At 38.1% G+C, this 12,087-nt stretch overlaps 1 protein-coding gene across 1 annotated transcript in view; it reads left to right on the top strand.

The window, feature by feature from the left end:
- LOC134859859 (ecto-NOX disulfide-thiol exchanger 2-like) overlaps positions 1-12,087 on the top strand; it is a 148,518-nt gene that overhangs the window by 31,837 nt on the left and 104,594 nt on the right. The window contains exon 2 of the mRNA XM_063876605.1: positions 7,904-8,047. Within this exon, the coding sequence (XP_063732675.1) occupies positions 7,904-8,047 (144 nt within the window). The remainder of the gene's footprint in view (positions 1-7,903; positions 8,048-12,087) is intronic.

Genomic DNA, 12,087 nt, shown 5'->3' with positions numbered 1-12,087 from the left:
AAACCAGGCCCCAACACTGCTCCCTGGGGGCTTTTGATTTGAATTATCCAAAATATATTTCCATTGAGGCAGTTTTGCTGCACCTGAGGGTCTTTGAAATCATAAATTCATGAAGCATTAGAGAAACTCTTTCCTCTAAGAACTCGATTTTATTGCCGATGTGCTGTTACTGTTTTGCCAGATCCTTACTGTATATCTTGAGCAAGGCATCCAAGATAATAACAAGGTGTTTGTTTTTGTTAACTTCCACTGCATACATTTCCCTCCTTATGTTTCGGCTGCTAAAAATACTCCAAGTGAAAAGCCAGCTTAATCTCTCTATGATGATGATTCAAGTGCCCAGTGTACCAAATCAGCATCCTCTGAGCCAAATCCATCAGGCACCGTGTTTATTCATCTGTTGGGGTCATCTTTCACTGATCATACTATGCTAGTTTTACGGCTAGCAGGTTTTACAGCCAAGTCTCAGCGACCTTCACTAATCTCCTTGGGCCATACAGTCCAGGCTATGAATAGATCAATGACTTGTTCCATTGGTTGCCTTATCTCTCAGTAGCTCTTCTCTCCTATAGACTCTCAGAAGCCTCAGTTACAAGGGCAAACCTCCAGATATTGGAACATAGCTTCGAGTAGTGGCACGAAGCTAATCTTGGAGCTATCATAGCACTCGACGATACGAGAAATGAGTCAGTTGAATATGACTAATGGCATCCAATGTGGAAATGGGTTATCAGCCAGCAGATTAATGCGAGGGGTTGCGTTGTCCCCTGAACCCTCAGCTGTGACCGGGTGTGACTTATGGCGTCTTTGACATATATCATTTTTGTATAAAAGCATGACTGTCATTGGCTCTGTCACCCATTGCCTGGATGTCTTTGTTCAGTAGGCAGGAAGCAGCTAATTCAAGTGATGACAGACAGGTCATAGATGACTGAGTTTCCTTTCAGATTCTCTATTAAAGGTCATGACCCCTCAGAGGGACTTATTGAATATAAAAGCTTGCAGACAATTTACTGATTAAAGATGAATTGAATGACGTTAATTCATTGCCCTTTTTCAAATAAAGGACTGAAATGTATCATTACGTCCCAGCAGTGACAGCCTAAAGGTAATATTATTTCATTATATCCCTTTGTGAAATACAAATGTCCTTTTCGATCTCAATAGATAACAAAATTAACTAATTTCCTCTGCTGTCATAAAGTTATACGACTAATGAATTCCTGTGAAGTTAGAAAGGTAAATGTCAATGTGGAACAAATCAATCATTTACTGAAATATAAAGGCCAAATATATGCTAAACATATATGACTCTTTTGAGTAATGGAAGCTGACAAAGGCTTTGTGCATTTTTCAATATTTTCATTACATAGAAAACCTCTAAAATGAAGGTTTGACGTAAATATGTGACAGGTCTTTTATCTCTCAGCATCCCCTCCTGGTATATGCCTGTATGGCTAAACATATAATTATGTTTGAGCCTACTATAAAAACGTATGTAGTGGTTGAATTGTGTTTAAGTGTATTGGTAAAATATATTTATGAAGATTGGGGATGCATAAAGCATGTTCTTTCTCATATTTCCCACCACCATTGCAGAGAAGTCATGCATGGATTCAAATTCCTCCACTATCCCTGATATTTTATATTGTCATAGCAGTCAAATCCCTTGAGCTGCATGAACAAATAACCAGAGAAAATAAATGGGAAGTTAGGTATTAAAAGAAAACCAAATTCCCTCATTGACATGTAAATATTTTATATGAATAGCCCTTTATCTGCTCCAGATGGATGAGCACACTCAGGATTGTATATGGCTGGCTATACTCTCTCTCTCTGTCTCTTGGACACAGTCTTCCAGATGCATGAGTTCACCTGCTAATGTGTATCACTTTTCTGCTGTTAAAGTGGTTTATATTTTTATAACTCATAACACAATCTGTGTATTTCTACAGTTAATTTACTCCAGAAGGGAGGGTTCACCGAGCAGACAAATTGTGCTGCAGAGAACATTGTGCAGTGGTGAATTTTTAAATGATTTTAATGAGTAGAAAAGAATAACAGATAACCTGGTTTAATATTATAATGAACTGACACTTTCCCAGTGTTAATTGATTTATTGTGTGCCCCAAAAACATTCAGTTCCTAGATTTGAAAAGAAGCTACATAGTTGCATAAACGGCTCAAAATACGCTTACAGAGAATGGAACCTCAAATGACTGCAGTTGGACATTGTGTCCCAATTTAGTCACCAAGCAATTAAATACTATGCTATGGTTTGTTGATGTTATGTCACCACCGTACTTTATGAATAGCATCCTGGTTTTTGGAAAAGTGTCATTGAATGAATGTATTTCTTACAAAATTGTTTTCTCGTTATTGTGTTTATAAAGTTTCAAGAATTGTTAAAATAATCCAATCTCAGGGCCCTGAGGGGACGGATGCAAATTGCTCATTTGGTCCGACCAATTGTTCAATGTTTTGCATAGATACAATATATTCAGCAAAGCAGGAAACACTTACAGTACAACCTGGAAACATCGTATGATTTGCATTTGTTGTGTAGCAGTTGTGTAAAGTGGTTGGCATGAGAGGCAACACCTCAAAGCCTAGGGCCAAGATACTCTGCCTGGAAACCGTGGACTCCTCACTCTTGTTTCGGAATGAGCTGCTACCCCAACTGAAGGAGTTCATGGATCTCAGGGTCTTTTTCTTTCGGGTGAGGGCTAAATTTTGTGCAAGACTGACAGATGTTGGGTCGAATGTTCAGGACTGTCTTGGTATACTTCACAGGGAACTAAAAATCTCAATTTACTGGTTGATCTGCTTCTTATCTTTCACCTTTGGTGGTAAGCTATAGGTAGTGACCAAAAGAACAAAATTGCTAATACAGGCGGGCAAAACTAGATTCCATGCAGGGTGTCTGGGCTGGTACATTTAGGAAAAAATCTCAGACATCCGAGGGACCACTATTCTGATGCTTCTTCATGATAAAAGGAGAACATTGAGGTAGTTCAGGCACCTAGACACATCCAACTGGGCACAGGCCCGAGGCAGACCCAGAGCATGCTGCAGGGATAGCATATTCCATCCTTGAAACGCCTTGGGGTCCCCCAGGAGCCACTGGCTTGAGAGAAGGATGTCTGAGCTGCCACCAACATTACCCATACCGAGATAAGTGGTTAAAAAGGCATGAATTATATGTATGATTGTAATGGTCTAACGTGAACGTTGCACCAAGTAGGACAGTTAAAATATTTAACAAATGTTTGTCAATCATTTTAGTTTGGGACCTATGTACATTTTTTTCTCAGGTTTCTATGAAATATTTAAGTAATAAGTTTCCTCAAAATACTAAATATAGATATACATATATTAAAGAAAAAACACATTACGGTACACCATAGTATCTCTGTGCTCTGTGTTGTCACAAGTTTATAATTCTGGCCACAAGAAAACCTTGACTTCATTTTGCTCCCGACCCAAGCACTCTAGGTATAAGAAATAAGACGGGCAAAACGTAGTCATTTCCTTACACTCCCTTTTTCTTAATGGATGAAGTTATTTTAAAGTTATTGTAGTTTTGTTAAATCAGCATTAAAGTGAACCAAAATAGAAAAACAACAGGCTTACATAGGAAAACCTTAACATAAAAAAGATGCTTAAACATTCTGTAGCGCTGAAGGGAAATGCGTAGTTCTTTTTTGGTTTTGGCACTGAAAGTAACCCCTTTCAAAGAAGATTATGTTTCTCTTTTGATCACTTATTAACATGGGAATATCGATTAGAGCAGCTTCAGGCAAACTTGCAAATATTGTAATGTGAATCAGGTGTATTTCCATTAGTGGAGGTGCAGGCTTTTTGAATGTAAACATACAGTATATGAGAGCTATATCAGAGAGCACAAGTAAATGGAAATATTCTTTACACTACTGCATTCATTATTCATCAAATGTGAAATTAAAAATTTCAACGGGAAATATTTTCTGCCTAAAGGAACCTCAACATGTTTGTGACGTTTGAATCAAGGAATCTCAGTCAGTTCTTGTCATTGATAGTCAACATTTATAATCTTGTGCATACTATGTGGCATAAAAACACTTGGATGGGTCCACCATTTTCACAAATGACTAATTGCTGGTAATATTACTCCTTAATGTATCTGTTAAGTCTGGCTGTACAACACCATAACTCATCTTGCTCTCTTACATTGTTTGTGTTTCACAATACAGTATGTGTGCTCACCTCCAGTCATAGTGGCACAAGGAAACTAAGGTTAAGGCTTTTGGCGGAAAAAAAGTCTCTCCATCTGCCTGGAAACAGATGGAGAGAAGGAATACAGATGGTAGTTTTGTGAAAAAACACAAACCATGCTCTGAAAACAGCACAACCATACAAATAAGAGCTAAAAATCCCCACATTTACTGAGGTTGTCTAGATTGGCAAGGGGGTGGATGAAAGGCGCATCAGGGTGGGGCACGCATCGCTTCCTGCTTTGAGAATTTCTGTCAGTGCCCCTCTGTACATACCTACGCCGTCTCCCTTTCTCTGTTTCACAGACTGATCTTTTGGCCCTCATGTTTCCCTTCTTCATACTTTTGAATGTCTTGGATAAAACATTGACAAAGATCAGTTTGTAGGCTGACAGCAGCAATATCAAATCAGCAACAGAAGATTATCTGACACTTTGCTCGGTCTGTCATGCGACACCAGAGAGAAAAGTGAGAAGTCTCAGGCAGATGGGTGTTGATGGGCTCCAGACGTCTCAGGAAAGAGATGCTTTCAGGGAGAGGGTGTGCGTCAGTGTGTTTGATGTAACCCCAGACAGTTGCGTTACACATACAGCTGGAGGACTTTGTAGGGAGGAAGTCAGGCGCAGGCTCAAGTATGTGTGAGTACTCCTATTTGCATTCATGTCAGAGTCAGATTTTGATAAGGATTCTGTTTTCCAACAAAGGGAAACAACACTGGTAATTTAAAGAACTGTGTTTACAGGGGGGACTGAAGGTAAACACGTTTTAGGTGTCACGGACTCGCGTAAAGACTGCTCTCAGCTTATTTTTAGAATGTAAATAACTGCAAAGATAAAGCTGTTTCATTGTAAGACTTTGATTCGTTCATTTTCTCCTTAATGGTGTGTTTATGCATTAAATTGGAAGATAAGTGACACAGCTGTGATGGTGTTTATGCATATCAGGCAGTGCACCTCAATTTCGGGGATCATTGTGCCATGAAAACACACCTTGATTCAGCCTGCTGAGACCACCTCTTAAATTCAAATAAAAGTATTTTAGTCTGTTTCATAGCTGTAATTAGAGGAGCGCACACATGGCTGTCTTTAATTTGCGGGAATCCCTTTTCCTTGAGTTTATCCTTTTTCAATTTTAATGGAAATGTTACAGCTGCAATGATGAATCTGATTTGATTTGAAAATGCCAATCTTTCCCGAAATTGAGCTTTTCAATTTTGAAGATTTGCTGCTTCCCTTTACCTAGTGTAATTGTAAACTGAGTTTCTTTGTGTATCTCTTCCTTGCTATTAATTACGGATAATGAAGGGAAATGTAGCAGCCCTCGCACATTTTTATGTAGTACATTTTTAAGCATTTCTGTGGCAACAACCAAACATCTAAAGGTAACATAAAATATAAAAACCTGTTCTAAGTTGTTGCTCAAATGCTCACGAGGAAACCATCTTTTGATTTTTAATTGGACTAGAGGATCTGAGTGGCCAATAATGAACCTTGGATGGATGGATGGATACTAGATGGATGGATAAACTGACATTAAAACATGCCACACATGCATAGAGATAGAGGAGGGGTCCACAGTGAAAAAAAAAGATGGACTGGTGGAAAAACCAAGGAAAGAAAGGCTCCATCTATCCTTGTCTAATAGTGAATGGGGAAGAGGCGCAGCTGAATGAAGGTAGCTATTAAAACCCCTTGTAAACACATTATGGGCCTGGTCTTGTCCAATATATAGAATGAGAAATAACAGTGATATAGAGGCTGCATGAATAAACGCATGAAGCCAATCTCACATCAACGTCTGCTGACACCTTTCTGTGCATCCTGATGTGCAGTTACAGAGATGAAAAAAAGGATAGAGAGCATATAATAAAGCTAAGTTAAACAATGTAATCTACAAAGAAAAAAGATGCATTTGGCAAATCTTTCTGATGGTGATCTGTGGTTTTTGTCCCTGATTTACATAGCATGCATTTTTATTCATAATTGGATGAAAACACTGTCAAATGCATGCAGTATGCCTTAAAGATTCATTTCAATTTACATTTGAAGAAAATGTAACTATATGTACTGAAAAGTATACATGTAGCGCCACTTCTCAAACTGAGGAAAGAAAACAAACCTGAGTTCACTTTGTATGTTGGTGTTGTACTTTTCAAAAGAAATCAGAGCTATATCAAATCTAGTTACAATATCGATACACACCAATTTTCATTTGGAGAATGTGTTCTTAAAAATGTATTGATCGTTGCTGACACTGGATCTAGTAAAAAACTCTAAATATTCAATTATTTAATGACAATTTTCTTAGAACACAGAAATAAGCTACTTATCATTTATACTAAATGTTCCAAATGGTTCATTTAAAAGAAACTTAGTAGAAATCTAGATTTTATGTTTTTGGATAGTAAAAAATGCCCCCTCCTCCCCAGGGATAGATGTTAATGTCAAAGGAAGCTGAAAGGTCACATTTGAATAAATAATTTTGACCTTTCTTTGCAATGCCGCGATTAGAGCAATTATGCAACTTTTAGAAGAACGTTGCAGGGATACATCACTTGTTCAATAATAGTCAAAATGATTTCATCATGTTTGAGATGTGTGAGGAATATAAATCATCAGGAGGGAAACGACATATGTTTGAGTCTGATATTGAAAAATGAAGACATGCAGAAATGTGTGAATTAGGATATGATATAACATTAAATGAAACAGCTAATTTTTTTGATCAGATGTGCTGGTCTTTTTTGGGGTTATCAAATAACATCTACACTTGATTGTTTTGTCCATGAAGATATAGATGAGTGTAAGACTATTGAGTCTGTTAAAGGAACAGAATAAAAGAAAAGGAGCAGGTGTATATTAAAGCACTCATAAAAATGCTCAAAACCATTTACAGACTTGGTTGATTTGCATTAAATCCCAGATTATTTTGTATATTATGTTCAGTCTGCCCACCAAAATATATTTGAAGTGAGATTCAGAATATCCCTCCATCATCTCAGAATATCCCTCCATCTATTTGTTTTGGATTCAGACCCTCTTTGGCCTTTTTTCAGTTGTTGTTTTTTTTCTCTGTTGCTTATTATATCTCCAATCCTTTCATGTTTTTAGGAAAGTTTTGGGGTTATTTCTGGTAGAGAAGTGTCAACTCTGTCAAATTACTTTGAATCAGACATATTCTCATTATGTCAATGTTATCATACTTTGTCTAAGATTGTGTGACGGCTTTCTTTTTTTAATAGATTTGATATGGTCAAAGGTCATCTGGAAAAAAAGATCTGTTTATTTTTGTGTGTAATTAGAAAAACAATCTATGCTTAATTTTTCAGGGTTGCTTTTCTCGTTAAAGTTAATAATATCTTTTAGCAACGCAACCAATATATTAAATTCACTCAAGATGCAAGGTTCCTAAGCCTGGAAGAAGAAAATGAACAACCAGTGCATGGAGGTCAGATTAAAGACTGCAAAAATTGCCGCGTACAGAGGATTTGACAAGTCAATGCTATTGATCAAACAGCTATGCAGAAATTGTAAAATAATGGTTATTTTTGTACTGTGGGAAAGCAAGACTTTTCTTCAGCTTGAGGTTAATGTGCGTGACCGTGGCTGATTGTATTCTGCTGTTTTATTGTGTTCTGCTGTCTTTTTTAGGGCTCAGCGCTCTGCCCTTTGACCCCACGACCGGCAACGACCCTCTCCACTTCAGCAGCTCCACTGGGCAACTGACTGAGTGTCCTTCCCTGGAAAACACTGCGGAAAGCAGCAAGAAGAGGAAAAGAACTGGTCTGCTTCCAGGTATTGACACTGCTACCTCACCACAGTAACACCATGACACCAAAGAAAAAAAGAAACCCGTCATCTATGGTTTTTCATAACGCTTTAATACTATTCTGTGTTGTGCTACACAGGTTGTACCTGAAATTACAGAGGCTCACTTTATCTGGTTGGAGGTTCTGATGGAATGTAATTTCCAGTTTAAAATAACTGCTGGTGAGAGATAAACTATAATCCTGTTATTTTGAGACAGTCTGAAAGAGGTAGCCTTGTTTGGTCTTTGCTGTTTTTGATTAGCTTGCTGTAGCCCGCGGCTAGGCTTGTCTGGACTGTTTGGAGGTCACAGGCTAAAACCAGGAAGCTGAGTTGGTGAAAATATTACATCCGCGTCACACCATGCCAACAGACCCGCTTACAAAACTCAAATGCTCTTCACTCTCAGACGCGCATTGAACTGTTATACACAACATCCCTTTTTGCTGTTTTTGAGTGCACTGTAGTCTCTGCATGTGTGTGTGTTGTGTACCAACACTCACCCAATGAGCTCAATTTTAACCAAGGCTATGGCGCTGTTTCATTTAAGAAGGGCTTTCAAATTAATTGCATAACAGCAGCAGAAGAGAATATGTGTTTTCTTATTGGCCTGAGTTTACAATCTGGCAGAGATACGTTCACAAGAGCTCCATTTGAGCTAATATCTGTACTTGCAGGGAACAGCTAACTCATCGGTGTTGCACATAGTCAAACATAAGGGAAATCTCGCACTAGCCTGCTAAATGGCAAATTTTCTTGCACAAAAAAAAGACAGTCTGCAATAGGGATGTACTGATTCAAAAAATGTGGCCGATGTTAAGAATAACAATGTTTATGTCAGTCAACAACAGAGGGGACCTTATAAGACAAATGGTTAACCCTTTTAGGCAGTGTAATCTTGTTTCTCCATAATGATAGTGAGAGTTTATAAATAAAAGATCAAGTAAATATTGCTACACCTATCCAGGGTGTTCTGTGCCCCCAGGCTTATGCATGCTGGGATTTGCACGAGCCATCTTGGAGCAACAGTTGCCATATTTGCCTCATGTTATGGTGTGTGTCATCTTATTGCAATTCTCCTTTTTGTAGCATCCACAGTATGTTATCGGATTAAATCAGCTTTTGTTATAGAAAAGTCAAGCAGAGTCTGAGGCAGAGCTCATATAAAACATAGGAGCTGTCTTTGTTGTGCGGCTACAAAGGAAGGAAACCTATGATTCAAAGCAAAAGACACTAAAACTAATAACATGAACAATGTGACAGAGGTGGAGACTATACCTAAATGTAATTAGAATCATGGAGGCCATTAAGGATGATTGTTAACATGGGTAGTCTTCAAAGGGGCTCTATGATGCTCATTTGAGGTTCACATTTGAAGTTTGTGTCTACTGTGACATGTTTACATGCTTTAATGTACAAAAGGTCTTTGTTTTTCTGCCTGTGCGGACTTTTCACACTCAGTCTGTAACGACAGCCAGGTCTGCTCTGATTGGTTAGCTGGCTGGCTCTGTTGTGATGACCACTTAGTGATGTCTTACCCCTTAGCCTATCATATACAATGTGTTGAAGCACTGTCCAATAGAGGCGTGACTGATATCACTGTGTAACGGAAGTAAACAAAGGATTTCAATCAGGGAGTTTCAGGCAGAGGGGGGATTGTGTGGGAGAGAAACTCCCTCTGGCGAGAACTTTTGGATTTTAGGCTTTGCAGACCATTTACATGCACAAAACACTACAGGAAATAGAACACCCCAAAGAGCATTATAGGGCCCCTTTTAAGCATTGTTTCAAACAAAAGGCAAGGCCTGTCAGAGCAGTGAGACTATAAATCAGAACATGTTAATTGTATGTTCCTCACCCAGTTAAATGACATGGTTCTCAACATACTGAGTAGTAGTTTAAATTACTACTAATAATTATTTTAAGAAGTAGTGCTGCAACCTGTTCTAAATGTGTGACCTCTCCACCTGCAGAATACAAATCTGCAAAAGATAAGAGGCTTCTTTATTCTATCCCGGTGCTGCTATTTTATGTGTAATATATTATTAATGTAACCAAGGGTGCCTAAAGAACAGGAAGCTGAGCTTTTCAGTTTTACCATGTTAGCTTCTTCTTTCTCACATTCAGTCATTTTGATTCAGAAATATGAATATATATTTATTTACGAACGCAACCTTCATGACATCAGCTTTAAAAGGTATGAAAAGCACAGTCCCGGAGTTATAGTACAGTCTGACTCACCACAATTTGTGCATAAATGAAAACACATGAGCTAAGTATGGTTTTCACATTTTATTTTCCTTTTACGATGTCTTGTTATTTATTTGCAAGAGTTCATTTAAGAACTCTCTCTGCACTGACGTTTCTTAAAACCACAAACAGACGGCTGGAAACGAATGAAGTCCATTTTGTTTTTGGCTGTGTGTGTGTGTGTGTGTGTGTGTGTGTGTGTGTGTGTGTGTGTGTGTGTGTGTGTGTGTGTGTGTGTGTGTGTGTGTGTGTGTGTGTGTGTGTGTGTGTGTGTGTGTGTGTGTGTGTGTGTGTGTGTGTGTGTGTGTGTGTGTGTGTGTGTGTGTGTGTGTGTGTGTGTGTGTGTGTGTGTGTGTGTGGTCAGATTAAAGCATGTCAGAAAGCCTTAAGATCAAAGCTTTTGTGGAGCACAAATCTGATCTGTCACTGGAAAAGCCACCACTTTTTTCTTCCATCTCAGAGATAAGAGAAAAGTCACTCATCCATAATTGTTTTTTCTCTGTCACTTAGTCAAGTTATAACCACCATTATATTAAAGGTGCCATTGAAGCGGGATAAGTGCACTACTATCATGATGACACCTCTCGCTGCACTTCTTCTGCATTTACTCACAACTTCGAGGAAAATCAACAGGAAACCTCAAAGTGCAAATTGTTCCAATATTGTCAAGGAAATGGATTTCATGTCCGTTTAATAAAAGCACATTTATTTGACTTGAATTGGATTGTGCAATATGAATAAAAAAGCTTTTCCTTAAATTGAAAACTAGGTAACCAAACAACCTCCTACTGCAAATATTGAGTCGTAAACTATTTGGATTTGTATTCATTTACTCACTCTGCAAACCTTTTTGATTGATCAGGTTTTCTAGCAAAGCTACTGGGTGACCAGGATTCACAATTTCTGTAATATCTAATATGCATTTTTATGGGCTGGATTCAGAAGGTATGTTGAGTAAATGTTGTTTAGTTTACACTTAATGATTCTGGGTGGTTGTGCCGTGGTCTGCATTGTCCCCTTAAAGAAAGATGGCCCTTAGTTTAACTTGATGGACTCCTACATTCTGTATGGTCTCATCTGGGTTCCTCCCACAGTCCAAAACCATGCAGGTTAAATTAGATGTCAACTTTAATTTGCCCATAGCTGTGAATGGGGAGTGAATGTTCGTCTGTGTCGGCCGTGCATGTCAGATTTCCTGTCCCTGACTCCAAGTAAAGGATAGTTGTTTTTGTGCCTTGGGGTTGTGTTGTTGTGTGTTTGTTAAATTAACAAAATGCTTGAATAAATAAATTGTTTACAGATGATGGAAGGATGTTATACCGTAGGGTTTCAATGGGAAAAAATGTTCAAAATCAAATACTCCAATAACATATTCATATAACTTGAGTATTTCAATTTTTAGCTTTGCAATTGGTAAGCCTCAGGAGATGGAAATCTTATCTGTAAATCAGGTCGTTGGTCCACTACTTTGGTCCTAACTGAAATCACTTTTAGATAGATTTAAACACATTTTTTTACAGACTCTGAGATACTCATCGCCTTCAGACGACTTTTTGTCTAATGACAAGGTGACTTATTAATTTAGGTCAAAAATCCAAATGTGTGCATAACATTTTTAAATAATCTTCCTCAGTTGTAATTTGTGAGTACTGCTTATAAGTGAAGGTTAGCATCTTAACGTGCTAAGCTTTTCTGTAACTCACTTAGCTCATAGCACTGCTGTAGACCCTTTTTTTTGTTGAATAGCAAAATAAACATGAACAAATTCAGCCCTCTTG

Source organism: Eleginops maclovinus, chromosome 23 (genome assembly GCF_036324505.1).
Source record: "Eleginops maclovinus isolate JMC-PN-2008 ecotype Puerto Natales chromosome 23, JC_Emac_rtc_rv5, whole genome shotgun sequence".
NCBI classification, from domain to species: Eukaryota; Metazoa; Chordata; class Actinopteri; order Perciformes; family Eleginopidae; genus Eleginops; species Eleginops maclovinus.
This window is presented reverse-complemented; position numbering and strand designations above follow the sequence as displayed.